This window comes from Corvus moneduloides, chromosome 18 (genome assembly GCF_009650955.1).
Source record: "Corvus moneduloides isolate bCorMon1 chromosome 18, bCorMon1.pri, whole genome shotgun sequence".
NCBI lineage: Eukaryota > Metazoa > Chordata > Aves > Passeriformes > Corvidae > Corvus > Corvus moneduloides.
In genome coordinates, this window is record NC_045493.1 from 348,907 (window position 1) to 376,667 (window position 27,761).

Sequence of the window (27,761 nt, forward strand, 5' to 3'; positions counted from 1 at the left end):
TAAAATATCAGGTACTCATGAAAATCATAACGAAGGGTTCATGAGTTGAGATAAGGATTAGGAGAAAACACTCTAAGGGCAAAACAGGTTCAAACCTAAAGGTATAAAGTAAATTTATTCTTAACAGAGTCAGAGGAGGATAATGAGGAATAAAAGAAGCCTTTAAAATACCTTTTCCCCCCCCAGCCCCTCCCTCCTTCCCACCAACAGTGCAAGGAGACAGGGCGTGAGGGTTTTGGTCAGTTCTTCACTCGAAACCTTTCTTCAGTTCGCTTAGGGAAAGGAGTCTCTTTTTCCTGCTGTGCTGTGGGGTCCTCCCCATGGGAGACAGTTGTCTGTGAACTTCTCCAGCGTGGTTCTAATTTCATGAGTATCAGTCCCCCCCAACCTGCTGTAACATGAGTCCCTCCCATTGGCAAAGCAGTCTTCCCAAAACTGCAGGCTTGGGTCATTAGTCCATGGGGTGTAGTCTTCTAAAGATAAGCTGCTCTAGTTTGGAAGCAAGAGTCCTCTTTATCTCTGGAAGCAAGGGCCCTCTTTGTCCGTTCAGGTCTTCCACTGGATTACAGCTTTTGCAGCATCCACCTGCTCTGGCGTGAGCACCTTTTCCCACAGTCTGTGAGTGGTTCTCTGCATCCCCCCATGGACTTCATGAATTACAGGGAGACAATTTGTTTATTATAGTCCTCACCACAGCTTGCAGAGAAATCTCAACTCTGACATTTAGAGCACCTCCTCTCCCTCTTTCTTTCCATTGACCTTGGTGTCACCATATTGTTTTTCTCCACATGTCCTCACTTCCTCCTCTTTCTCCGACTAGGAGGAAAAAAATTTGCTGCTTGTAAGTACCATTGCCAACAAATTCCAGTTCAAAGATTTTTGCAAGATTTCGCAGTGCTGAGAAGTTGATCTCATCTAAGTTCTGTATCGGGGAATCACTCGCCATGTTTTCGTCACTGGCCACGTGGTCCCCGCCACCACTGTGTGGGTAGTTGCGGCTGCCGCGGCACTGGCACCATTCAGCGCCTCTCTTCATGCGGGGTTCTGAAAAGGAGAAGCCGCTGCTGCCACCCCTGCCCTTCTGCTCACAGCACGGCTGGCTAAAAGCGGCCAAGCAGGCAAAATTCACTGCAGGCCGTGCTGAGATGGCTGTGGCCACATGGCCCCAGACACACGGAATGGTCCCAGCAGTGGTGCCTCACCACCCCTTGGAAAAAAAAACGCTGCACGCGGTTTTGATTTCCTTCTTAAATATGTCATCACAGAGGTGTTACCAACTTCTCTAATTCAGCCAGCAGCACGTCCATCTTCAGATCCGTCAGAGATTGGCTCTGCTGGACACAGTGGAAGTTTCTAGCAGTTTCTCACAGAAACCACCTTTGTGGCTTCCCCCCCGCCCCCCACCAAAAAATCAGGCTGTGTTAAACCAACACACATTGCTGTGGGAGCCTGCTCTTCTTCTTGCCCTGAGACACTTAGGAGTTCACATCCTAATGCCAACCTGGGCTGAGGTTCCCAGCTGGGCTTCCCACACTGCCAGGCTGGCCCAGGAGTGTTCAGCAGAGCTCTGATCCTTCTCCCATCTCATCAGTCTGAAACCCCTGGTGTGATGGGCTGCCCTCATGGCCACAGTCCCACAGGGAGGTTTCCTGTGCCCTGGGTGAGAGGTTTTGGAACCACAGCTCCAAATTCAGCCTTTGGACACATCCCCCACATCCAGATATGTTTCTGCAGCAGGGACTGTACCCCAGCAGTCTCCATGCCCTCCAAGGATTTGTCCATCCCATCCCCATCTGGATAGGAGCTCAGCACACCCTCAACCCTGTCACTGTTGCACAAGCTGGGGGGAAAGAGTCTCATGGGTACATGGCTCACAGAAGTGGAGGTGACAAGTAGGAGCTGCACCATGGGAAGGAGTCTGAGCCCATCCTTGCATGCTCCCTGCTTTGTATTTGTTGCTGTGTGGGTTTTCTCATAAGCAGTTCTTGGTTTCCCTGTACTCTGTGACTGCGGATGTTGATGCTGTGACCTGAGGGCAGAGCATGGAGCTTGACCTGGTGTGGCAATTCTCCTGTCCCTGTGCTCTCTTGCAGGCCGCATCGCCGCACTGAACATGCTGGCCCACGGCACAGAGATCAGCACTGTCCCGTACCTGTGGACAGCTATGTTTGGGAAGAGCATCCGATATGCAGGTAAGAGGCTCCCTGGGGCTGCTGAGAATCTGTGCTGGTTGCAGGTGTCCTGGGATAGAGAAGCCAGGGTCACCTCCCTCGCTGTGAACCCTCCACAGGGCTGCTTCCCTGCCTGGCTTCTGAGGGAGTTCAATGTCTCCTCTGAAACCCATCTGCCATGAAGTGCACTTCTCTAAACATGATGGAGGATTGACTTAAATTAGATATTGGGAAGAAATTCTTCCCTGTGAGGGTGGTGAGGCCCTGGCACAGGTTGCCCAGAGAAGCTGTGGCTGCTTCATTCCTGGAAGAGTTCCAGGCCAGGTTGGAGTGGGCTTGGAGCAACCTGGGATAGTGGAAGGTGTCCCTGACCATAGTAGAGGGTGGAACAAGATGTTTTTCAAGGCCTCTTCCAACCCAAAACCCTCCTGTGATTCTGTGATCTTTGGTACCTGCATCTCCAGGTGCTGGTCTCTTGGTCACTGCAGGATGTTCTCCATCTAGTACTGGAATGAAATACCCTGTCTTAGAGCTCAATCCATAGGAATTGCTGCTGAATCCACTTCTGCTTTGCTTTCCAGGCCATGGGGAAGGATTTGATGATGTTGTCATTCAGGGAGATTTAGATGAACTGAAGTTCGTGGCATTTTATACCAAGTAAGTGTTTCTCTTGTCCATGTTCCTACACAGGCATTCATCTGAGATTACTCTGCTAGGCTGGAAGATAGTTCTGCCAGAGCTTTTGTCAGTCGGTTTTGTTCACCTCTGGACACTGACCTTGTGGGACACTTATACAAGGCCCTGGAGAAGTGATGGTCTGATTGTACAACAAGTTAAACTGGTCTTTGGACCTGGTGTCTCTGCCAAACGTAAACCCTTTGTCCTCATAATCTCTGGGAGCAGATGGTGGCTTCTACTGGCAATTACTATCAAATATTTCCTTCCCATCTCATCACCATGTTAATGATTTGTGACCAGTGCTGGACAGGGTGCTCAGGCATCACTGTTTCTGCTTCTGGTTTGACAAATTGAGCTCAAAAAGCTCTTCTGTCTATCGCAAACTGTGAAGGTTTGAAGGAACTCAGGAACTTTGTTACACCTGTAGTGAAACCCAGCTCCCCCCGAGGTTGAGAGCCTACCTGGGAATGCATCCTTGAGATGTGTTGGCAGCTGGGATGTGTTGCCTCAGCTGTTCTGGAGCCATGCTGGCTGTTTAGACTGGAAATACATTAATTTATCCCAAAAATATTTGCTGCTGTTTATTCTTCTGTTGCCTTTGTCCATCCCAGTCTGAAATCAGTGGCCACAGAACACGCTCATGCTGGAACCAGAGGGGTTTCTCCAAGTGCTTTCTGATATTAAGGATGAGGAGAGGGAAGCCAGGGAAGCAAAGGGCTGCCCAGCTCAGCCACCAAAGCACTTGGCAGAAGCATCCAGGCAGGGAACAGGAGGGAGCTCTGGACAGGAGCCAGCTCTGGCTCTGCAGACATCACTTCACTGCCCCTCTGTCCCCTCTCCAGTGTACCCCATGCCTTCTCCCTCCCTGAGGGTGGCCCACTTGCCCATGTTGCTCCAGAATGGAGCCGGGTGGTTGGATGTGTGCATTGGGCTTGGAGAAGCATGGGGCTCATTGTCATTGTATCACCCCAGGGATCCCTGATGCTCACCCTCCTCCCCCTGGTACCTGCACACCTTGGGTAAACACCTGCTGCAGGGATGGGGCTCCAGATGGCACCCAGGGCCCTTTGCACATTGGATACAGCTCAGAGTGTGCTGGAACCTTGGCCAAAATTGCCTGAAGGGGTGGGTTTGTGCCAAGGCACCACCTGTGCTGGGGAGAGCTGCTGTGGGGATTCTGCAGCTGCTGTTCCCCTCCTGCAGCCTTTCCATATGAGAGCATTTTATCTCTTTATCCCAACCCTAATCAGAAAGGAAAGGTCAGGTTGCTTTAATTAAACATCTGAGGAGGCTGTTCAAAGGGAACGCCCTGAGCGAGGTGCATAATCCCTGCTCCATGCCAGGGCCCCACAATCTGTATGCTGTGGTGGCTGCAAGGGACAGGGGCTGCCAGGGAAACTGGGCTTGGCGGGCAGCACTGGGGGTTCCTGCTGAGTGCTGTGTTGTTCTGCCACCCAGGAGGGGCTCCCGGAGATGGCGTGTGGGTACCAGGACGGCATTCCATGCTGAGAGCCGGAGGTACTGGGAAGCACCGGCTGGGGGGGTCAGCCAGTGTGTCCCTCCCCTGCTGCTTGGCTCCCTGTCTGTGAGAGGCCACTGGAACATTTCTTCCTCTTTCTTTTTTGGTGGTAGTTCTTCTAGTTGGTGATAATGCTTTTGGACTGAGGACAGTCCCAAGCTGACCATTTCCTCTTGCTTCCTTCTGCTATGCCCACCCTGTGGTTTGGACTCTTCTCCTCCCTGGTCCTCCTTGATTGTTGCAGGAACTGCTGGTAGTTCCCACTCCTATAGCCTGTCCTCAGAATTGGATTTCACAATAAGGCTTCTTTTGCCCCAGAGTTTGAAGAGGAAAGCTGTTTTGTCAGAGCTGTGTAGAGGTCAGTAAAAGACCCTGTGCTGGGAGGTGTAGGGGACAGCACTCTGCAGATGTCCCTGTGGGACACTGCCTTCACAACAGACTGATGTCATCCTGCCCCTAAGACCTTGGAGACCAGGGAATTGCTGTGGCTATCTTCTTCACAGTTCCCGACCTCTGTTACGTTGAACCCTGCAAAGGAAGGGAAGACCATGTAGACACATCCACTGTGCTTCCCTCTTTCCTCAGTCTTCACAAAGACTTTTGATTGCTCCAAATCTCAGGTTCAGGAAGGGAATTCTTGCTGCCTTTGAAGACCTTTTGAAAAAGAGGGATTCCTCCTGGCTTCCCTTTCTGTCTGACGAAGTGTTCAAAAGCCACTGCTGATGCAAGATGCTCCAGCTCACCAGCACCCCATGAGTTATTTTGCAAGAGGAGCAGCTACCCCATGTCCTGCTGACAGAAATGTTTGGGCTGCATGTGCCTTCCTGGCTGGCCCCTTCAGGCACTGTCTGGGCTTGAGGCTGAGCCAGTGGGCAGCTGGTGGGAGTATATCTTTTGGTTCCCTTGCACACCTTGGTTATTCATTGCTTGGAACAGCACATCTCCCACTGGTTTTGATGGATAAGTCTCTCCAACCACTTTGTGTTTCCCAGCTGGCAGCTGGCTCTGCTCAGGAAACTGCTCTCCTTTATTTGCTGTGAGCTTGTTTAGGAATGGGAGTTTTTTGAAATAGTCTGATGGAGCTGTCCCATGGCTTTATGGACAGATGTGAGAGATGGCTTTAACTCCCATGGCTGCACATGGCTGTCCTCTGAAACACAACTTTTGCTCTCCTCATCCTGGGAATTAGGCACACATCCCTCCCCACCCCAGCTGCTCTTTGCTCTGTTGATCACAGAGGTCTTTGGCAGTGGATATAAGAGCTGATCTTGGTTTAGTGGATGCTTCTACTCTTCAGTTTATTCAACAATATCACCAGAGTTTAATATCTTACGCACACATCTTCCCTGATCTCACAGGGTGCATTCAGTTATCTCCTCATGAGTCAGGCTTTGAAAGTTTATGCTTGGATTGACCTCGGCAAACCTCAGATGAGAAGGGCCCTTCTCGTTTGCGTGTGACCTTTAGCCAAAGCTCCTCCAGCAGTTTTACATCCTCTTCCTTCTGCTTCATTTGTTTTCCACTCAACCTTTGATCCCAGCTGCACTGGGATCCTGCTAGGGGAACAGTCAGCCAACCTGGACATCCCATATACATGGGGACTTCCTTGCTGGGGCTGTGGGGCCCAGGGGTTGGACACCCAACTGTCCCAGTGCCTGTGGAGCAGCTCAGAGTGGGCCACTCTGCCCATTTGGAGGTGGAGATCAGGAAGGAGATGTGGAGCATCCCAATTGAGTGTTCCACAGGGAAATCCTGACCACCTGCCTCTCCACTCCCTCAGCACAGGACTGCAGTGCAGGGATCACAGCTGGGCATCCTTTGTGGTGTCCAGGTTTTTATCCACCATCAGATCTACCTTTGGTGGTGTTTTCCCACAGATGCCAGGGTGCCAGAGCTGTCTCCATCACCTAGGCACCCTAGTGATGCTCACCACATCAGCACATGAACATCGGTGGGACCAGTGGGGCCAGCCTGCTGTGCCACTCTGTGCCCTCTCCCGATCCTTGTTCCAGCCACTAGCACAATCCCTGTGGTGCTCATACCTTGGGATCGGGCCTGGCTCTGGAGTGGGTGTTCCTCTTTGCCTCCCTCTTTTCTCCATCATGGTGGGTTTTGGGTGATGGAACTGTGGCCATCCAGGCTGCCCTAACTGCTTTGCTCTGCCTGGCCCTAGGAGTGACGAGGTGGTGGCTGTGGCCAGCATGAACTATGACCCAATCGTCTCCAAGGTGGCCGAGGTCCTGGCTGCTGGCAGGACCATCCGGAAGCGCGATGTGGAGTAAGTAGACAGGCAGTGGGAAGTGGCAGTGCCAGGGCACTGGCTAAGCAGAATGCTGGGCAGAGCTGAGCCTTTCCCACTGATCCCTCTCCATACCCTTCTTGCATCTCCCTTCCTGTTCTGCTTCCTCCATCCCCCCTGTGCTGCTTCCTGGCTGCCTCCTGGTCTGGCATCCCACACACATGGGATTTATCTTAAACACCAGGAACCAAATCCCTGCACAGACAGGATGGGATGGGGATACTCCCTGCCTTCAGGCACTGGCACATCATCAATGAAGCAATGCCTGATGCTGGGGTGCACCTGGGCACCTAGTCAGTCAAGGAGACCTGCAGAGAGGGACTGGGTGTGTAGTCTGTGCTCAACTTCCTATGCACAACCCAGCCCAGAGAGCTGGTGGTGCCAGGATGCCGGCCTGTGGTGTCTCAGCCTCCAGTTCCTTGGAGCAGAGCTCATAGGCAAAGGGCAGTTTTCTCCCTTTGCTTCATTCTTAAGGCCGTGCAGAGGAAAGAGCATAGATTTGTGCTGAGGGTGGGTGCTGGAAAGCAAGTGCCAGGGAGGTGATAACAGCTGGGAAGAAGCCTTTTGAGTGGGAATCAGAACTGCTGAGGGAATGTGGGTCCCTGTCCCACGGGTGTTTCCACATCTGGAATAAAAGCAGATCTTTTCAAAAGCTCAGGGAGAGGAGCACTCCCAACCCTCAGGCAGCTCTGAGCCAGCTCAGACTCCCTGGGCACCCCTGGGATGGGGAGCATGTCGTGGGCCCACCCAGCTGAGACCGGTTTCATAAAATGACAGAATAGTTTGGGTTGGAAGGGACCTTAAAGCCCAACCAGTTCCACCCCCTGCCATGGTCAGGGACACCTTCCATTAGCCCAGGCTGCCCCAAGCCCTGTCCAGTCTCACCTTGGACACTTCCAGGGATCCAGGGGCAGCCACAGATTCCCTGGGCACCCTGTGCCAGGGCCTCCATCACCCCAGTACATCAGGAAATGGTTGCTGGTGTCCCACTTTGTGGCTGGGAGGGAGGTGGTATCTTGTGGGCATCTCAGGGGTGGGGAGGAGCTGCTGGCACTGTGATGGGGCTTGGGGACTGGAAGAAGCCAGATTAAACCTGAATGCCTTTTCTCTCTCTGTCTCCTGCTGCTTTCACAACCTTAGGCTGTTTGTCCATCATGGCAAGTATGTTCGGTTTGGGGTCCTGAGTGTGCTGGGTGTGAGGGGCTGGTAGGAGGGACAGCCGACCCCCTGATTCCATGTCCCTAATTCCCATGTGGGGACACTGGTTACATGGAGGGTGTCCTTGTTTTGCATCCCCCTCGCATGGGGGGCAATGCTGGGTGGTAGGGCTGCGACTGCCAGGAGCCACATCAAGCACAGATCCATGGGGAATGGGCAGCTGCCTTTTGGCTGGGACCTTGCTTGGCTGGGGGTTTGGTGGTTTTCTGTGAATTTTCAGCTGAAGGGCTGCTTTTAAGTATAAATAAATAAAATATTTGAGCTTAGTTTTACACAGAATTGAGGATCTGCAGATGACTTTTTGGACAGTTTAGTGACAGATGAGTGAGGGCAGAGGAGGGAGCAGGGTGTTGGGATGAACACCAAGTACTGGATTAGCACTGAGGCACACCAAGAGCATTTCCCTGGGCATGTTGAGAAACCCCTCACAGTGCTGTGGTTTTTCTCTCTTTTAGAACTGGAGACATGTCCTGGCTAACAGGAAAAGGCTCCTAACGCCGCTGATGGCTGAGCCCTCCTGATGCTGCACTCGCCATGGGGAGAGGGGATGGCAGCTCCACGGTCTGGTGGGAACCCCATGGCTCAGCCATTTTCCTTTGAGACCTGGATGAACCCACGCCTGGCGTTGTGCACTGACCTTCCCAGGAGGATCTCCCACCACTCCTCTGCCCCTGTGCCTGCTAGGCTGGGGCTCTGCTGTTGCAATTGCTGTGGAATGCTGGAAAAGCAGCCCCCAGAGAGCATGGGGTTTGGCACTGGTAGTGGGCATGGGTGCCATGTGGCTCCGGATGCTGCCATCGGGCTGAGGGTCCCCAGGCGGGTCTGCCCCATGCATGCCCCTCACCCCAGCAGCACGAGTGCCTTTGGTTGCTCCTGTGCTTTCATGCATGATGCTCCTTTCCAATTTCTCTTCGCTCCCAGCAGAGCTCCAATGTACATCCCTGCAGAGCCTGACATCTGCTCCCTCCCTGCATGGCTGCAGCGTTTGCCACAGCTCTCCCTGTGCCCACCCACCCCAGGGGGCATCTGAGCGGGCCAGGAGATGGGGTCACACTGGGTGATCTCTGTGCAGCTGGTGCTTGTGTTGTCCAGGCTGGTCCTGTGCAGGCCCCCAGCAGAGGTGGGTCCCTGACCATGCTGAGGGCTCTGGAGCTCATTGGTCCCCATCCCAGCATCTCCTGTCCTGGAGCAGCCAAGAGGCATTCCCTTGTCTCTGGGGGCTCAGCTTGGGCTGGGGAACTGGCAGTTCTTGGTCCGTTCCCGGGGTAGCAGGGGTACCTGAAAGCTGTGATGGCTCAGCTGCAGCCCTGGGCTGGGTGGCCACCCTTCCAGCCAGCCTTGGGATATCTCTCCTTAATACTATCATGGGATCACTGATGCTGCTGAGGTGTTATTCAAGAAAAAGTAGTTGGAGGAACATTTCTGACTGTTGATCCTCTGTCACTTGTCTGGCATAGTGACAAGGCTGCATTTCTCAGCCCACTATGCTGTCCTGTTCCCTGCCCCATGCTGAAGAAGAGCCGTGTCTCCAGCTCAGGAGTGGACCTGGCCAGCCACAGCCCCGTGCCATCAGCCCAGCAGAGTGGGGGTTGAGGGTCCCCGTTGGAGAGACTCCAGTGCTTTGTTCTGGGGGTGACTCCTTCCCCAGCAGTCAGTGTTTTACCCTGAGTCCAAAACAAGAGGATTTATATTTTTAATTTGATTCACCCCTATGAATTAAAGCAATACTATTCTTGGGATCTGAGTAATTTCTGATTCCTTCCAAGACCTTGGGTGACCTATGCAGGTTGGCCAGGTTGTTCAAGCACCTCCTCTCTGGAGACTTCCCACCTGTGTCCAGCTCACCCGTATTTATTTCCACTCTTTCAGAGCTCACCTGGGTAGAAGTGCACCAGTGTCTATCACATCTCTGGTTTCACTGCAAAGCTTTTCCCAGGTGGAATGACCAGGAGGGACAGTAGCAGGATGCGCACACTCCAGCACATAGTGATGAACAAGGACTACTGTTCATCAAGCACTACTGGATCCAAAAAATGATGGGAACTTGCAAGTCTCATCTCAGGTTCCAAAAGACAAAATGTCAGTGTTTCTGTCCCCAGGTCCTCCTCTGAGGGCAGGGGTGGCTGGGGCTGCTCAGCTCCCAGAGCCCCAGACAGGGCTCTTCCAGAGTGGCCTGGGGCCATGGGCACTACCCAGGTGGAGGCAGCTGCCCAGGTGCTGCCTCAGCTCTGCCCACTACCCACAAAGATCTGGCTTTTTATCCCATGTCCTGCTGGTGAGATAGTTGGACTCGGCTTTGGCAGCTCCCCAGGAGACCCAGCTGGAGTGCCAGGGGACTCTGGGGCACCACAAGGTGATATTCCCTGGAGCTCTGTGTTTTCCCCAAGCTCTCTGACTCCATGCTGGGTGAGACTGGCAGCTCCCCCAGCACAACTTGGCTACACTGGGGACACACTAGCAGAGTGCTTTGTTTTTCAGGAAGATGCTTTTTGACCTCCTTTGCCTCTGATGCTGCCTCATCCAGTACTGGGCATGAGCTGCATAAAATGGGTATCACCCCCATGTGCACAGGGCTGAAGACCATTCAGGGGCCAAGGAAGGACTTTCTGCCCCAGTTTACAGCTGCAGTGGGGGTAACAAGTCCCATTCCCTGCTTTTTACAGAGGAATTGTTTCAACCAGGGCTGGTAATATCATCTGTGACACAAGAAATTCCAGTCACGACTGTAGCTTTCCTTGGGACATGTGCCAGGTCATGGGGTGGGGCTGCTGGCTCAGATGGGTATTGCTCCTCTGCACAGGTGTGGGGTGGTGTTAAACCTGGGACCCCTCATCCAGCGCCTTGGCAAATGCTTCTTGGTGGTGAGTCTGTCCAGGCACATGGGCAAGGCTGGGTTGTGTTCTCTGTCACCTCTCCAGGCACATCTTGCAACCTCTCATGCCAGGAGAGAAAGTTTCCATCTCTACTTAAGAAACTGCCTGTTCCCATGAGGCATGAGAGCCCAGCTGTGGCACATGCAGTGACCCCTGGCTGCAGTGCCCCATCTCAGTTATCTTCACCAGACTGCCCAGTTATCATCTTGGTTGCTCACCTTGCAGACTTGATGCCCCCAGATCCTGAGCTCTCCACCAGCTCCTGCTCCTCAGATTCTGGGCTGTGCCTGTCACCCTGCCCATGTCTCGCCTGTGTGCTGGCAGGACCTGGGGGACAGCTGGGGCTTTGCCTCTGCCCCACTCAGGTGAGACCCCACTTGGAGAACTGCACCTAGCTCCAGGGTCCCAGCACAGGAAGCACCTGGAGCTGCTGGAGCAAGTCCAGAGGAGGCCACGGAGATGCTCCGAGGGCTGGAGCCCCTCTGCTCTGGAGCCAGGCTGGGAGAGCTGGGTGTGTTCACCTGGAGAGGAGAAGGCTCCAGGGAGAGCTCAGAGCCCCTTCCAGGGCCTAAAGGGGCTCCAGGAGAGCTGGAGAGGGACTTGGGACAAGGGATGGAGGGACAGGACAAGGGCAGGTTAGGACATTGGGAAGAAGATGGGATATAGTGAAGAAATTCTTCCCTGGGAGGGTGGGGAGGCCCTGGCACAGGGTGCTCAGAGCAGCTGTGGCTGCCCCTGGATCCCTGGCAGTGTCCAAGACCAGGTTGGACGGGGCTTGGAGCAGCCTGGGCTAGTGGAAGGTGTCCCTGCCCATGGCAGGGGGCGGAATGAGTTTTAAGGTCTGTTCCAACCCAAACCACTCTGTGATTCTGTGATCCTACAACTTCAGCCAGTCAGGTGGTAGTCTAACCCTGCTTTCAGGGTTTGGAAGCATATGGCAATGAGCTCTGCAATTTCATTTTAGCTTTATCAAGGTAAAGAATCATCTCTTTCTTTGGTTTCTTGTGTTCCTTGACAATTCCTGGCCCTTAAGGATCCCATTTATAGCATCTGCTCCCACTATTTGAGGCAGCTTCTCTGATGCACCTTATGGGGTGAGTTAGAGGCTGAAGATCATGAGGTGAGACCAGATCTGTTCTACTCAACAGTGTCAGTGTAAGACTGACACTTACATAGCGTGTCCAGGGAAGGGAACGGAGCTGGGAAGGGGCTGGAGCCCCAGGAGCGGCTGAGGGAGCTGGGAAAGGGGCTCAGCCTGGAGCAAAGGAGGCTCAGGGAGAACCTTGTGGCTCTGCACAAGTCCCTGACAGGAGGGGGCAGCCAGGGGGGTCGGGCTCTGCTCGCAGGGAACAGGGACAGGAGGAGAGGGAACGGCCTCAGGCTGGGCTGGGGAGGTTCCGGTTGGATATTAGGGAATATTTCTTCATGGAAAGGTTTGTCCAGCTCTTACACAAGCTGCCCAGGGCAGTGGTGGAGTCCCTATCCCTGCAGGTGTTCAAGAAATGTGTAGATGTGGCACCTGGGGACATGGTTTAGTGGTGGCCCTAGCAGTGCTGAGTTAATGATTTTACCTGATGATCTTAGAGGGTTTTTCCCACCTTAATAATTCTGTGATTTTAAACTTGAAGTTCCTGAAGGATCATTCCCTTTTCCTGTCATTCACCTCCGGCTCAACCACCCCCTCACACATCATACCTCACTGCCCTCCCCAGCACTCCTGAGCCTGGATGGGGCTTGGGGAACTCACAGTGATGGGTAAATGCTCCATGAGCCTGGAGGCCTTGAAGAAGCATTTCAGATGAAAAGCACCATCCTCTCATGAGGCATCCCCATCTGTCAGGGGTCTTTGAGCCGTATTTGTGTCGATAGAGCCTGGCTGGGAGAGGGTGCAGTTGCTGCAAGTCACAGTGACAGGTATAACCTGCTGTCACCCCCTAAAGATGCTGCAGAGGGGAGATACTCTGTGACTTTTGACTTCCTTGCAATTCCTCCTTGTGATTCCTGCACAGGCTTCGTGTTCCAAGGTGGGAATTCTCCTTCCTCAGATCCCCTTTCCAGCTCAGCAACCCTGTCCCCAGGGAGCCAATGGCCGCGTGGCCCTGCGCATTAGCCTGGCCTGTCATCCCATTGATTCCCTTCTGGCTAATCCCAGCTAAGCTGGGCTGGGGCGAGCAGGGCTCGGCTGCCATCCATGGCTGTGCCCACCCCGCTGCCCCCCAGCCTGCGCCGGGGCCTGGTGGCCTTCAGTGGCTCCCTCTTCATCAACAACAAGACATGGGATAGCGGCACTGCCCACACCTATCAGCCAGGTATGGGCAGAGGGGCTCTGCGGAGGGGGCTTGGGGACAGGGGCTGTCCATCACTGTGACCCTGCTCAGCACATCACCAAAGCACCTGGGTGCCTCTGAGCCAGGAGCACCCAAAGGGTCCCTGAACCCACCCACCAAGGAGGGGAGCAAAAATAACATTTGCTGCAATCAGCTGTTTGTGGGACCCAGGGGCTGTTGCTCCCCTCCACAAACTATGAGGGGGGGTCCCTCTGGGCAGGGGGACCCCGGAGCTGGTGAGCAGCCTGCCCATCCCTGCCCATCCTGCCTAGCTCATGAGGTGCTGTCCAGCCTGCCCCTCCAGGTGATGCTCTACTTCAACGTCTACTACTTCCCGGTCTGGTGCCTGGCTGAGGGGATTATGCTGCACCTGAAGGTACCATCCTATGGGGCACATGGCAGTGGGGGGAGCTGCTCCTGCCAAGTCTCCCTGGGCTTGGGTGGGGGACAAAGTAGGCAGGGGACAGAGGAGCCTCTTGAGAACTAATGGATCCCCAAAATGCCCTGACCCCCATGAGACAAGATTGCTCATCTCTGTCTGCCAGAGATGGAAATCATGAACTTTCCAGGCAGGAACAGTTAAACCAGGGGGGAAGAGTAGGCAGAGCTGGGCACCAGCATGCTGAGAGCTGGCAGAGCATGGGCAGCTGGGTATGGGGAGGAGGGCACAGGGAGCTGGGCATGGAGAGCAGGGAATGGTACACAGGGAGAGGGGAAACTGGACAGCTGGACTGGGACAAGGCTGTGCCCCCATTACAGTACCACCTGCTGCCTTGGCACTACCAGCTCCTGCTGGTCACAGCCTTCCTCATCCTCTCACTGGCTGAGGGCTCCCGCCTCTACCTGGGCTACCTGGGGAACCTCCAGGAGAAGGTAAGCACTGCCTGCCCTGGCCATGAAGCCCCCTGTGCTCAGTGAGGATCAGCCCAGCTGGGGGAGCTGGATGTCCCCTCACTTGGGACCCAAGTGCCCATCACTGTCCTTCCTCTGGAGTTCTGCCTGGAGCTGTCCTAGAAGAGAATTGTGGGTGCAGGCAGGATCTGGAGAGAGGGAATGAAGGGGACCCACTTGCCCTCCTGTTGTATCCCTCCCATGTAACCCTTCAGCACTGGGGGGATTTGACAGCATCTGGCCACAGCTGTGTGTGGCAGGGACATCCCCAGTCTCCAGGTGCCAAGGCCAGCAGTGGCTGATGCAGGGAGTTCCAGGAGCACAGGAGGGTCCCCCCAGCCCACCCCTACCTCCTTGCCCTATCTCAGCAGGTTCTGCTCCTGCAGGTGCCCGAGCTGGCTGCGTTCCTGCTCCTCTCCTTCCTGATCCAGCTGCCCCTCCTGCTCTTCCTGCTGACGGATAGCCAGGTCATCCACCTGCCGCTGGAGGTGCCCATGCACAGCTTGTTCCTAGCCTTCCTCCTCATCGAGATCGTGGCTGCCTTCCTGGCGCTGAGGACCATGACCAAGCAGCTGGCGGCACAGTTCTATCTGCGGCAGTTCCAGGAGGGTGGAAGGGGCCGGCTGGAGCTGGGGGACACAGGGGGACAGGCAGCTGAGATGGGGAGATGCTGCAGGACCCCTCCACTCCACACAGCTGGTCCTGGCTGGGAGCATTAAAGGGTGCTTGAACCACAGACACTGTTTTTGAGCCTTGTGGAGCCTCCAGAGCAGCACGCAGGCACAGCTCAGCTGATCCCTGCCCTGCACCAGCCAACACACCCTGGGAAAAGTGGGAGTGACGGGTCAGTCCCACTGAAATGTTCCGGCTCACCCCAGGGCTGTGCCTGTCCTCACTGAGCATCAGCCCTGGCAAGAGGCAGGAACCAGGGTGCAGGAACCACTGCATACCCGTAGGAAGTACCAGCCCAGGGCTGGAACCTTAAGCTCAGCTCCTGAGCTTCCCAGGGAGGTTCTGAGAATCCAGGTGGCCCACATGAAGCCATCCCAACTGGAAGCATGCAGGGTGGCACGAGGTGCAAGAGCAGCACTCCACAACCTTACAGTCCCTCCAGGACTAGAGACAGAGCAGAGCCTCCTGCTTCCAGAACAGCTTTATTCCATTGCATCCCTGTTTTTTAAGGGAAATCAAGGCCCATGGCCATTGGAACATGGAGAATTGCAAAATGCTTTAAGCCTCTTGTGCCAAGCAGGACCAGCTGCTCTGCAGCATGCTCTGGTTCTGGGGCACCTCCGTGGGCAGCTCTGCTCCAGCACCGGCTGTCAGTGCTGCGAGCTGCCCCTGGGATGTCTTTGTGCCCTGGAGCCAAGAACTGCTGCTGCTGCCTGTGCTTCTCCAGCAAAGGCAGACCCTAACCGCAGCAGTGCCCACCTGGACCAGGACTGGCCCACCTCCACCGGGGCTGCAGCCATGCCCCCATCACATCTACCTGGAGGTGGCTCTGGAGGGAAGGGTGTTTTCAGTGGAGCATTCCTGATGTCTCTCAGCTGCGGCCTCAGGCTTACCTTTAGGGGGTTTTGCCTGCAGAATGAACAGGGACATCAGTATACAACAGGCATGGAGACATGGAGACAGCCCAGGCAGCACTGGGCTACTCTGCTTGGTCTCATGCAACCAGCTTCACTGTCCAGGACCCCCACTGTAGTCTGGATTTGAGATCAGGCATTAGGAATATTTCCCCCCTCCCCCCATAGGATGGTGCATCCTGGGGACAGTTCACCAGGAGATGGGGGATCTCAGTCCTCAGAGGCTCCGAAGACTTGGCCAGACAAAGCTGGAGATGACCTGAGGCAGGGCTGCCAGCTCTTCTGGTCTGTAGGGGCTTCCCTGTAACTCCCTGATTCACCAGGGCAGTGAATTCCCACAATAGAATCATGCTTGGCATATAAACCTGTCAATGAACCACAGAATGGGATGTGCTCTGAAGAGCTGGCCTCTCTCTGCACAGAGTCCCAACAGATTCCATTTGGAAGAGGGTGAATAAACATAGAGCTGAGTCAGTTTTCCACGTAAGGTCTCCATGGGGACTCATTGATGTCTTAACAGCAGCTGAGGTCATGGTGCAACATTCCCTGACTCCCGGCACCAGCTGGATCCCTCTCTCAGTTCAGACTGGCAACCAAGCCCAAAAGTTGGAGACTCAGAGCTGCTCCACCAGGTTTTTCCCTGATCTTGGGAAGTGAGTTTTAACCAAAGGGCAGAAAATAATTAAATCCAAAATGATTCACTTCAAAAACCTCTTCTCTCCCATGTGGCCCTATCCTTACCTCCTCAAACTTCTCCTTCCAATAAAGGTCAGCCTTTCCATCCAGGTAGAGCAGAACCAGGTCACAGACCATTGTAGCCTGGAGACAAACAAAAGTTGAAGACATGAAACTTCCTACAGGAATGCCTGGCCTTCCATCCTAGCTCCTACTGAGCCCTGCAGCCAGCTGTGGGCATTTGCTGGGGCAGTGAGCCAGCCCTGCCTCCAGCCAGCTCCACTGGCTCCTCTCTGACCCAGCCTGGTCCCAGGAGCTGCAGAGAAGGTCAGACAGGATCCCCAGGCTGCAATGGATGGACAGGGAGGGCTGTTCCAGCACACTCACAGTCACATATGGACTGGGACGAACATGTCAGGGAGGAAAGAGGGGCAGGTGGGGGACCTCCCTGTTCCTCTGCTAGAAAGGAAGAGCCACAGGAGGGCTCTATAAGGGGCTGACCCACCATAGTGACAGAACACTGAGTCTCTTCAGAGGTGGAGGAGAAGCAGAGAGCAGCTGCTCTCTCCTGCCAGCAGCACCCCAGTGATGCTCTGTCCCAGGATCCACAAAAAAACCTGACCTCCATGAGATGTGACCCAGACAGCACTCAGGAGCCCGATCCAGTGGTGTCATTACTAATGGTTACAGGGAAACCTGAGCTAACACTCTGCCAGACCATCTCCCCTCTATGCTGGCTGGCACTAAGGAAGCCTTGTGCCCAGACAAGCAGGGAAACAACTGAGAAGTGGCAAATCCCAAGCCACAGATCAAAGGAAAAGAGGGTATCTGAAGTACTCACAGCACCAAAGAAGGCGATGCTGGTGCCAAAGCTCACGGCAGTAGGAACAATGCTGAACTTCCCAGCCTGGTGAGAAACAGGGGAGAGGTAAGAGAGCAGGTCAGAGGGGTGAGAAGGGTATGGGCTGAGCCTTGCGGGGCAGCGTGCTCAAAGTCAGAAGGATCCAGGGATATTTCCCCATGCCCACTTGTAGGAACTACTGCTGTGCTGACTCCAACCTCCTTTGGCTGTCAAAGAAGGGACTGAGGTGCCTGATGACCTGGAGGCAGCAGAGGTTACTGTGACCCACCTGCTCCTGCAGGCACAGCAGGAACCTCCCTCTTGCTGCAGCTGCCACCCATGGAACCACATCCCAGCAAACATGATCCCGATGTCATGTGTTCCTCCCTGCACAAATGAGTCTGGTGGTTTCTCTTCCAGCTGTTCTCTCCTGCTCCACAGCTCCTGGACCTGCTCTCTCTGCCTAGAAGTGGTGCACCCTGTCCTGCACTCTGTGCTTCATCTTCTTTAGGTGCAAAGGGCACTACTGAGCACAAAAGACCAGCTGTAGACATCTCTCACTGTGGGAAGTGCTCTCAGCACAGGCTCCCTCTTTGGAAAGCTAAGCACTGAGTTTGTGAGTGATGCTGCACAGAGTAGCATCAACAATCATGGAAGCATGGAACGGTTTGGGTTGGAAGGGACCTTAAAGCTCATCTCATGAGCAGGGACACCTCTCACTGTCCCAGGCTGCTCCAAGCCCGCTCCAGCCTGGCTTTGGACACTGCCAGGGATCATGGGGCAGCCACAGCTGCTCTGGGTACCCTGTGCCAGGGCCTCCCCACCCTCACAGGGAACAATTCCTTCCCAATATCCCATCCAGCCCTGCCCTCTGGCACTGGGAAGCCATTCCGTGTGTCCTGTCCCTCCATGCCTTGTCCCAAGTGCCTCTCCAGCTCTCCTGGAGCCCCTTTAGGCCCTGGAAGGGGCTCTGAGCTCTCCCTGGAGCCTTCTCCTCTCCAGGTGAGCACCCCCAGCTCTCCCAGCCTGGCTTCAGAGCAGAGGGGCTCCAGCCCCTGGAGCATCTCCGTGGCCTCCTCTGGGCTCACTCTAGCAGCTCCAAATCCTTCTGGTGTTGGGGACACCAGAGCTGGAGGCAGCACTGCACCTGAGCAGAGCAGAGGGGCAGAATCCCCCCTTACCCCCTGCCCACACTGCTGGGAATGAGTCCAGGACACAGGGGGTTTCTGAGCTCTCAGTGCACATGGCTAGGGCATGTCCAGCCTTGATCACACCACACCTTTTCCCCCTGAGGTTACCTTTAATCAAGAAGGGATTAATTGTCCCAGTTCAGTAGAATTCAGCTTGATCTTTGTCAGGGTGCTCCCACCATAAGACCCTCAGAGAGAGAGGCCCACAGGCCCAAACCATCTCACCTTGCCTACAGAACACTTCACAGCCCCCATGTCAGACCCTCAGTGAGGGAAATCTCTCTCCTTAGGGCGTTACCAAAAGGTTTTTCCTCAAATGAGAGAGACTGTTTTCTTCTGCTCTGCTTAGAAAACTCTGGAAAGAGGTCAAGAGCTCACTCAGGTGGGGAGAAGTGGCAGTAGCAGAAAGCCACAGGGGTAGAGTGGGAGCAGTGGTGTGAGGAGTCAGCCCTGGGGCTGAGGCGCTCATGGTACCTGGCCGTGCACGGAGACGTCAAAGCGGATCCCGTAAAGCTTCAGCAAGTTCCGGTAGAGCTGCTGCTGAGAGCCCCAGTAGTAGGAGGCAGTTCTGTGGGAAACATTGGGCATGGCTCAGAAAGGCAGCTCTGTGCAGGCAGGGAGGGAAGGGGGTGCCAGTGCCAAAGGACTGCTGGGCCTGTGGGTTCCTGGGTGTCCTCCAGGCTGGGAACTGGGCATACACGTGCTGCGATGACTCACTGGCACCAACAGCAGGGCATCAGCATCCCCTCAGCACCCAGTCTGGGTCACTGGTAGCACGCAGCTCCACTGGGAGTTCAGGTGGGGACAGTCACAGGTCCTTGCCCTCAGGCAGATAATGCCCTGCTCAGCTCCAAACACAACAGAGCTACAAAGTGTGAGAACTGCCACACCATCCCCCTACTGACAGGCCCTGCCCTGAGTTACCATTCCCCATTGTCTTGGAATTACAGAATCATTGGAAAAGGCCTCTAAGATCATTAAGTCCAACCAATTAACCCAGCACTAAACCATGTCCCCAGGTGCCACATCTACACAGCTTTTAAATCCCTTCAGGGATAGGGACTCCACCATTACTCTGGGCAGCTGCACCAGGGTTGGACAAACCTTTCAGTGAAAAGATTTTCTCTAATATCCAATCTAAACACTCCCTTAGTGCAACTTGAGGCTGTTCCCTCTCCTCCTGTCCCTGTTCCCTGCGAGCAGAGCCCGACCCCCCCGGCTGCCCCCTCCTGTCAGGGACTTGTGCAGAGCCACAAGGTCCCCCCTGAGCCTCCTTTGCTCCAGGCTGAGCCCCTTTCCCAGCTCCCTCAGCTGCTCCTGGGGCTGCAGCCCCTTCCCAGCTCCGTTCCCTTCCCTGGACACGCTCCAGCCCCTCCAGGTCTCTCTTGTCAGGAGGGACCCAGATCTGCCCCAGCACTGGAGGTGTCTCAGCGGTGCCAGCACAGGAGACAGGCACTGCCCTGGCCCTGCTGCCACATCAGGGCTGGCACAAATCAGGTGGCCTTGGCCTCTTGCCCATCTGGGCACACCAGGGCTCATGTTCACCTTCCGGTTCTTTTCTGCCTGCAGCTTTCCAGCCACCCTGACCCAGCCTGGAGCATTCCACAGCGTTGTTCTGACCCCAAGACAGGACCTGGCACTTGACCTTGTTGAACCTCACACCACTGGCCTCGGCCCATGGATCCAGCCTGTCCAGATCGCTCTGCAGAGCTTCCTGCCCTCCAGCAGATCCACACTCCCACCCAGCTCAGTGTAATTTGTGAACTGACCGAGGCAAACTTCCTGTCCTCCCTGCTCCTTTCAGAGCATCCATCAGAGCTGAAATCTCAAACAACTGCCATGTGATCCCAACAGGCCTGTGTTGCTGCTGTCCCAGCATCCTCACCTGAAATTGTACCTTGTGTCCTGCAGGCTGAAGGAGTACTGTGGCTGGCACTGGGCAGCAGCACGGTCCAGGTCACAGTTCCACTCGATAAGAACTCTGATGCTTCCCCCCTGCAAAACATATTTTATTCCAGAAGCATGGGATCAGATTGGCTGAGTTATTAACTGTTCAGACATTCCCAGATCACATATTCCCTTAGCATTTCAGGTCAGTCCTCTGCCTCTTGCTCACATCCTTGGGGAATTTCGAGTCATCTTCCATACTCATATAAAAAAACAAGTACCAGTAGTGCAAGGTCTCCAAAGTTCTCTCCAGCTGCCTCCACCATGTCACGGACACGGAACACAGGGCAGGAGGGGTTGAAGATTGGATCATATGTGCAGGTCTTGAAATAGCTGGGGTCAGTAGTTTGTAAAGTGTTGCACCTGAGACAGGAGAGAGGGGGTGCAGGGGTGTAGGAGGTCATAGAGCCCAGCTGTAGGACTGAAAAGGGGACCCTCTCATTGGATTGGGCCCCCCAGTGCCCCTGCATTGGTGGGAGGACAGTCAATGCCTCGCCTAAAGTCTCAGATGGAGAGAGGGTGGAGAAAAACCAGCCCAGAGGAATCACACATGGGGTTATCCTCTATAGCATGTGCCATGGCTTTCCCTTCTGCCTCTTTGTGCTCCTCTGTTTCTTCCCAGCACCCAGTTCTAGTCAGTGCTCCAGGGGTGACAGCAGGGACAGTTCATGCCACGTCTCCTGCCATGGTACAGAAGCACAGTCAGTGTGCCTGGGGCCATGGGGCCAGTGCAGCCCTTTACTTGCCTTCTGTGAAACCACTTTGCAAACACTGAAAGACAAAAATATTAGTTTCACTCCCAGATGAGAGCTTGGGAATGGCTGGCCTTGTCCTGCTCCCCACAGTGCTCTACATGGGCAGATGGACATTAGTCTCTCTCTCTGAGGTGTCCCCATCCCACTGCTCTTAGAGCGGTACACTCAGCACAGCTGAAGTGACCTGTATTCACCTCAACACCTGCCCTGCCCTAACTGCCCCCTGCCCTAACTGCCCCAGCACCACCTGCCCTGGCTGCCACTGGCTCCACAAGCCTCAGCTCCTCAGCCCCATGACAGGCTCAATGCCAAGGCTGGACCAGGCTGCATGCTCAGCCCATCTGGGAAGTGCTGTACTTACTTGGAGAAGTTAAATTTGGTGAAGTGGACAGTATTTTTTATAAAAAGAGTGAAATTCTCCGTCTCGGCCAGAAGAAGTTTCCTAGAAAACAACAACCAATGAAGTCAAGTCTTGCACAGTGGCCAAGGCCCCATTTCCTGAGCTCTGCAGTCTCTCCTGCAAACCCAGGATTTTGGCTACAATGGACAGGTGCAAGAAATGCTCTTGGGTGAAGTCCTCTGAGTTTAACTGACCAGGAGGTCAATGTCAAAGGTCTCCCTGAGCCTGGCTGCCCCTTGGGCGAGTGTGGTCAGGCTCCTGGTTAACACAGAGCGGAAGGAGCCAAAGCTCCCAACACCTGCTGTCTCCTCATGTGTGATTACCTGGGCAGGGTGCCATTCTCCACAGGGCACCAGCCATAGATCTCACAGGTGGAACAGGTGGCATTGAACATCAAACATTTCCCGGTTTTTATCCCTAGAAGCGAGACAATAGAAGACAGACTGAGAGAGCTGGGGCTGACCACCTGGAGAAGGCTCCAGGGAGACCTCAGAGCTCCTTCCAATGCCTAGAGGGGCTCCAGGAGAGCTGGAGAGGGACTTGGGACAAGGCATGGAGGGACAGGACCCAGGGAATGGCTTCCCACTGCCAGAGGACAGGGCTGGATGGGATATTGTGAAGGAATTCCTCCCTGTGAGGGTGGGCAGGCCCTGGCACAGGGTGCCCAGAGCAGCTGTGGCTGCCCCTGGATCCCTGGCAGTGTCCAAGGCCAGGCTGGACATTGGGGTTTGGAGCAACCTGGGACAGTGGGAGGTGTCCCTGCCCATGGCAGGGGGTGGAACAGGATGAGCTTTAAGTTCCTTTTTAACCCAAACCATTCTAGGATTTTGTTTCTTTAGCAAAACACCCAGTACCATTGCCATGGACCACAGGGTTTCCCATGGGACAATCTGCGTCTTCTGTGCACATCCCGTCAAGGACAGAGGGGCTCTGGGAGGGACAGAGAGAAGCACGGTCACTATGCTGTGCAGCTATCTGAGGCCATGCTGTCACTCCCCCCCGCATTGTTGCACTGCTGCTCCTGCTTCTCCAAGTGCTTCCCAAACAACTAGAGAAGAACAGTCACCAGCCTCTAGCCAATCAGAAGAGAGGCATGTCCAAGGGCCAACCCTTCCTGCCTGTCTCCATGCTCTCCAGAGCATTTGCATCCTGTTTCTCGGAGGCAGAGGAAGCCTCAGGAGCTACCTCTGACCTTTCAGATGGAACTGGGAATCAGCACAGAGGGGTTCACAAGGGCCTTAATGACTGAGCCCATTAAACACCTTGTAAAGTACCGTAATGAACTCCCTGGTGGAGAGCTTAGTAGACCCTAAATCCAGCATAACACAAGTTTTACAAGAGACAGGGAAAGCTTCACCCTTACTCTGGACCTACCTGATTGTCAGGAGCAGTAAAAACCTCTTATTCAAACACAGAGAGATTATGTAGTTGGGGAAACACCACTAACACCTCCCCCAGGCCATGACAGGAGTCAGCAGCTCATCAGAAACCCACCTCCCCAAGCCCTGGGGGACACAGAGGCCCAAAGGCAGGTGGGGAATCCCCAGTTATGGAGTCAGAAGTCGGGGTCTGTCCAGGCCTTCCCCAGGCTGACCCAGGACAGCCCCAGCCCCTCATTCAGGTGTAAACCCCACCAACGTGATCTGAGGAGTAGCATCTTTGGGCTGGGTGGGCTCTACCTAGGGGTCTGGAGTCATTATGGGATGCAGGAGAACATCTCAGGATTGCACAGGGTGTTTACAGGGAATGGGTTATTTAGGGGAGGAAGAGAAGGCATGGGAAGAAGGGAACTAGGTAGTCTGAAAAGGAACACAAACACTGGAATGTTAGGGTCCCTCCCCCTGCCGTGTAGCCCTGGCAGAGGGGCCCTGAGGGCACAGGCACGGGGTTTCCCTGCCCCTGCTCAGCCTCGTTCCCATTGGTTGGTTTGTGTTCCCTGCGCGGGCAGAAGGACCCTTGGTCCTGTGACTGGAACAGTTCCTGGGCAGAGCCCCGGCCATGCAGCTGGAGAAATAAACATCTCTGAAACACCTAGCAAGAATCTGTCTGTCCATATATATTTCCTTTCCACGGGACTCCTGGTTTGATATATGTATGTTGCAGTATCACCACTGCAACAAATGGTGGAGAATTGTGAGCAGAACGATCCTCGATCCCTAAGCGACTGATTTGTGTGAGTAAACCCTGGAAACTTTGGATTCCTCTTCTTGGTTTTGCTTTGCTATTCCATATCTAAACTATGGAGGAACCGTGGGAAGACTCTTGGGTCTCAGAGCCGCACATGGACATTTATCTTAAACTTAAAACGATTCTTGAACAACGATTTGTAAATTTTAGCTTGATTCAAGCTCAAAAAGAACTGAAACACTTCCTGGCATGGTTGTTTAAGAACTTTTTCTATGTTTCTTGGGATTTAATTCTTACCAAGGGCTTTTGGAAAACCGTTTGGACACAGTTAATACTGGAGTCAAAATATATGCCGATGGAAGAATATTTTCGTGAATATTATTTAGTTACCGAGACTGCTGAGCAATGTCAGCTGTGTCCTGGCGAAGGGAAGCCTGGTGCAGGGACCGTGCGGCCCAGGCCACGTGCACCGAGCGCTCTGCGAGCAGCAGCGAGGCAGTTCCTGCGCGCGGGCGGAGCCACGCGAGCCGCAGTGTCGGTGGCGGAGCGAGGCGCGGCGGGACCCGGCGGTGCCCGCCCGGCCGTGCGCAGCGCGTGGTGGAGCGAGCCCCGTGAACGCCCGACCGAGAGGGGCGGCGCGTGGGCGGCGGCGGGCGGCAGTGGCGGTGGAACGGAGCCGCGCCCAGCCGAGACGCGCGCTGGAGCAGGGCGCGGGGGGGTCATCGCTCGGGGGCCCGGCCGAGACGTGGGTGCAGCGCCTGGAAGCGGCAGCGAAGCTGCGACCAGAGGAGGCGACGCACGGAGAACTGAGCGGCGCGGCCCGGCCCACGCGGCCCCCAACGCGACCCCGGGAAGAGCGCGCAGGCACCAGCAGCCCCGACAATTCCAACACGGGAGTGACCAAAGGAGAGAGCAAAGATGCAGCGAGACAGAAAACAGCAGCCACTCGGAAAAAGGAAAAGATCATAGTAACTAAGACCTTAGGGATAGTAAAATGGTATAATGTTAAGCAAAATTATGGTTTTATAACAAGGTGTGACAACCAGCAAGACATATTCGTGCATAGAACTGCTATTAAAAAGAATAACCCTGGAAAATGCATCCCAAGCTTGGGAGATGGAGAGGTGGTGCAACTCAAAATTATACGAGGTAGAAAAGGGTTACAAGCATCGCAGGTCACTGGGCCTGATGGTGTTCCTGTAAAAGGCAGTATATATGCTAAAAATCGTAGTCATGTTAGACAATATGTCCCTTGTAAGCCCTCCCTACAGTCTCCCTTTCCTAATCCCACCTTTCCCTTTTACCCTATGTCCTATTACCCCCAGTGTATTCCCAATCCGTTTTTTCATCCATGGTTTCCCTCACAAAACCATGCTTTTGCCAATTGTTTCCCCAAAAATCCCTTTCCAATGCCGAGTGGGGGATGAAAAAGGGGAGGGAAGAAGTTAAACCTTCTCCTGCCTCAGTTTCCCCACAAAGCATGCTCAGAGAGTTCTGTCTCCCTTCTGTCAGCCCTAAGATGTTCCACAGAATCTGTTTGGACATTTAAAGACTCAGGAGGGTGGCTTGTTTTGTCTTGAAACAGTTCTTGTTATGTTTATCCAGTTGTTTTCATTCTCCTTTTATTAAAATAAAACGGGTGAGGTGTTGGGGTCCCTCCCCTGCCGTGTAGCCCTGGGAGAGGGGCCCTGAGGGCACAGACACGGGGTTTCCCTGCCCCTGCTCAGCCTCGTTCCCGTTGGTTGGTTTGTGTTCCCTGTGCGGGCAGAGGGACCCTTGGTCCCGTGATTGAACAGTTCCTCGGCAGAGCTCCGGCCATGCAGCTGGAGAAATAAACATCTCTGAAACAGCTACCAAGAATCTGTCTGTCCATATATATTTCCTTTCCACGGGACTCCTGGTTTGGTATATGCGTGTTGCAGGATCCCCACTGCAACACTGGAACATAAGGGGATAAAAGGATGCAAAGTTTTAAGTGCATGTACAGCTGCTGAAACAGCTCGGCTCATATTTGGTGCTGCCTCTGGCCACAGACACACTTGTCCGCCAGCACCAAATACTCTGGTCATCGAGAATATTAAGACAGCTCCAACTCCCTGCAGAGCCAGTAGCTGCCACTGCTAAATATTCAAAGTTTTCCAAATATGAATGTCATCTACAGCCCCAGTGCCAGGAAATGAGGAACTCCCAGAGATCAGCATGGGGTGTAGGCTGGGACAGGCACCCACATACATCCCAGCTCTGGAACAGAATGAAATCCTCAGCTCTGTGTGTCCTTGGCTTGCACACTGCAAACCCAGCATCTAGAGGTGCCCACGGCTGCCTGTGAGAAACCCGAAATGCCCTACAGCACTTGTCTTCCCCACTGTTAGGACTTTAGGAGTTCTCAACATTTTAAAGATGGATCATTTGTGCCATTTTCCCCAACCCAGACCCGGTGTTTCTCCTCCTCTGCAGCATTTGGCCACAGCAGGAGCTGAAGGGACCATTAGGACAATTGGTGCTTGGCTTGGGTACAATGTGCCAGCAGTGGCTCAGCTTAAAGGACATTTGCTCCCATCTGCTGAGCTGGGTCCAGCCTGGGAGAGCTCAGCAGAGGAGCTGGCCTGACTCCAGCCTTAAAGGGAAGATTTCTCCCAGAGAACATATACCATTTAGTGTTGGCTGGCTGGAAAACCATCTAGACCTTGTGCTCCATTCCTCCTAAAAACAGGACACTAAGATGGACATCAGTCCTGCAGCATGGAGTTATCAAGGAAACATGACACAGGTATCCATGGAGTGTGTGTCAAAGCATCCCCTTGTTCAAGGGCAGCAGAAAGCCTGGAATGGTCATAAAAATGTCACCACACAAGGAATCCAGACCTGGTGAGGCCCCATGTCCCCTGTCCTGACCACCACAAACAGTTCTGGTAGCATGTGGTTACACACCTTGGCTCATGCGGGTGTCACAGAGTAAAGTGCAGATGAGCTGGGGAGAGCTATGAAGCAGTGAGAACGAGGGGAATCGGGTTTCGTGGTAATATAAATCCATTTTTTCCTGTTATCTGGTTTTCCGCTGGGTTCCCCTGAGCAGCAGGACCACTAGCTCCATCCACCACCCCTGTGAGGCCAGGCTGGGACAGCTCCATTCACTCACCTCGGGGCAGGTGCCTTGGGCTTGCTGGATTGTGGCAATGAAATTGGTCACCAGGAAGAGCACATTTTCTCCCTGGGAAGCAAGAAGAAGCCATCAACGGGGCGCTTGACACCAGGGTGGGTCCAAGGGGACGCCCTGTGACACCATGGGTGGAACAGGCAATAATGCCCTTGCCAGGGCTTTAGGAGGCCAGTGGTACCCGCGGCATCCCCTTGCCAAGGTGGCTGACCGCATGTGTGACCTCCCTGCCCCCGCCCGGAGCCCGGCCGTACCTGCGGGGGCCAGGTGAGATCCGCAGCGTCCCAGAGCCGCCGGCCCGCGGCCTCGGCGGCCGCCGCCCCCTTCACCTTGGTGACCATGGCGACACGCGGGGCCGCATCGCGCTCCTGGTACCCCTTCCGCAGCAGCAGCACCCACCTGCGGAGGGGCGGGGGGCTCTGAGGGACTCCCGGCCGGGCCCTAGGGCTGGGGGTGTGTCCCCACCCCAGCAGGGACCGGCCACCCCCGAGGGCAGGGTCCCTACCCCAGCAAGTAGCCAAGTGCGCTCAGCTGCAGCAGCCGGTGCAGCAGCCCCACCCGCCGGTTCCGCGTCAGCGAGAATTTGGCAGTCTTGTAGTCGAGCAGGGACCCGCAGGGTGGGCCTGGCATGACGGCACCGGGGGGCAAAAGCAGACACAGGGCGGGTAGCGGCACCAGGGGGTGTCGGCACTAAGGGGAAAGGCGCACACGGTGGGGATAGCGGCACCGGGAGGGAAAGGCAAGCACACTGGGAAAGGCGGACCGCGGAGGGAAGGGCGGGCACGGGGGGCTGGCGGCCCCGGGAGGGAAAGGCGGACCGGGGAGGGAAAAGCAAGTACGGGGATATGACGGCCCCGAGGCCGTTGGCCGCGGTCACCGCACCCCCGGCACTGCCGCGCTCCCCGCCACAGCCCGGCCCCGCCCCTCGCGCGCCCGCCCCTCGCGCGCCCGCCCCTCGCGCGCCCGCCCCTCGCGCGCCCGCCCCTCGCGCGCCCGCCCCTCGCGCGCCCGCCCCTCGCGCGCCCGCCCCTCGCGCGCCCCGCCCCCTCGCGCGCCCGCCCCTCGCGCGCCCGCCCCTCGCGCGCCCGCCCCCTCGCGCGCCCGCCC

At 55.1% G+C, this 27,761-nt stretch overlaps 2 protein-coding genes across 18 annotated transcripts in view; one reads left to right on the top strand and one right to left on the bottom strand.

Annotated features, from left to right (window-relative positions):
• The window catches only part of AIFM3 (apoptosis inducing factor mitochondria associated 3), a 66,723-nt gene extending 46,279 nt beyond the window's left edge, over nt 1-20,444 (top strand). For 4 of the 9 annotated variants that reach the window (XM_032127749.1, XM_032127751.1, XM_032127753.1 and 1 more), the window contains 4 exons: nt 2,094-2,192; nt 2,753-2,828; nt 6,542-6,646; nt 19,838-20,444. In XM_032127749.1, the coding sequence (XP_031983640.1) occupies nt 2,094-2,192; nt 2,753-2,828; nt 6,542-6,646; nt 19,838-20,024 (467 nt within the window). In that variant the 3' untranslated portion in view covers nt 20,025-20,444. Of the gene's footprint in view, nt 1-2,093; nt 2,193-2,752; nt 2,829-4,307; nt 4,516-6,541; nt 6,647-7,807; nt 8,206-8,340; nt 9,625-19,837 lie in introns of those variants that run through there. The other 5 variants (XM_032127756.1, XM_032127758.1, XM_032127757.1 and 2 more) reach the window with 5 other exon arrangements.
• On the bottom strand, nt 260-27,577 carry P2RX6 (purinergic receptor P2X 6). 9 transcript variants are annotated; one of them, XR_004243625.1, is made up of 13 exons: nt 27,160-27,575; nt 26,909-27,053; nt 26,637-26,708; nt 22,225-22,300; nt 21,694-21,787; nt 21,332-21,412; nt 20,437-20,578; nt 20,154-20,263; nt 18,743-18,836; nt 17,079-17,144; nt 16,304-16,381; nt 14,327-14,605; nt 3,405-4,896 (listed from the first exon to the last, which is right to left on the bottom strand). XR_004243625.1 is itself a non-coding variant. In XM_032127766.1 (12 exons), the coding sequence occupies exons 1-12, from the start codon at nt 27,282-27,284 to the stop codon at nt 1,033-1,035; spliced, it is 1,095 nt and encodes a 364-aa protein (XP_031983657.1). In that variant the 5' UTR covers nt 27,285-27,575; the 3' UTR covers nt 260-1,032. The 9 variants fall into 9 exon arrangements, 8 of the variants coding, with proteins under 8 accessions (XP_031983657.1, XP_031983655.1, XP_031983656.1 ...); XM_032127766.1 differs by lacking the exons at nt 3,405-4,896; nt 14,327-14,605 and adding an exon at nt 260-1,044; XM_032127764.1 differs by lacking the exons at nt 3,405-4,896; nt 14,327-14,605 and adding an exon at nt 1,051-1,331.
• Between the last annotated feature and the right edge of the window lie 184 nt (nt 27,578-27,761).

Bases quoted from the DNA above. Each gene is read 5' to 3' on its own strand.
- P2RX6 (XM_032127759.1), bottom strand. From the start codon at position 27,284: ATGCCAGGCCCACCCTGCGGGTCCCTGCTCGACTACAAGACTGCCAAA. The intron at 20,579-21,331 runs GTAAGTACAGCA...CTCCTGTCTCAG, and splicing joins ACCAAATTTAACTTCTCCAA to GTGCAACACTTTACAAACTA. The intron at 16,382-17,078 runs GTGAGTACTTCA...GTTTGTCTCCAG, and splicing joins GCATCGCCTTCTTTGGTGCT to GCTACAATGGTCTGTGACCT.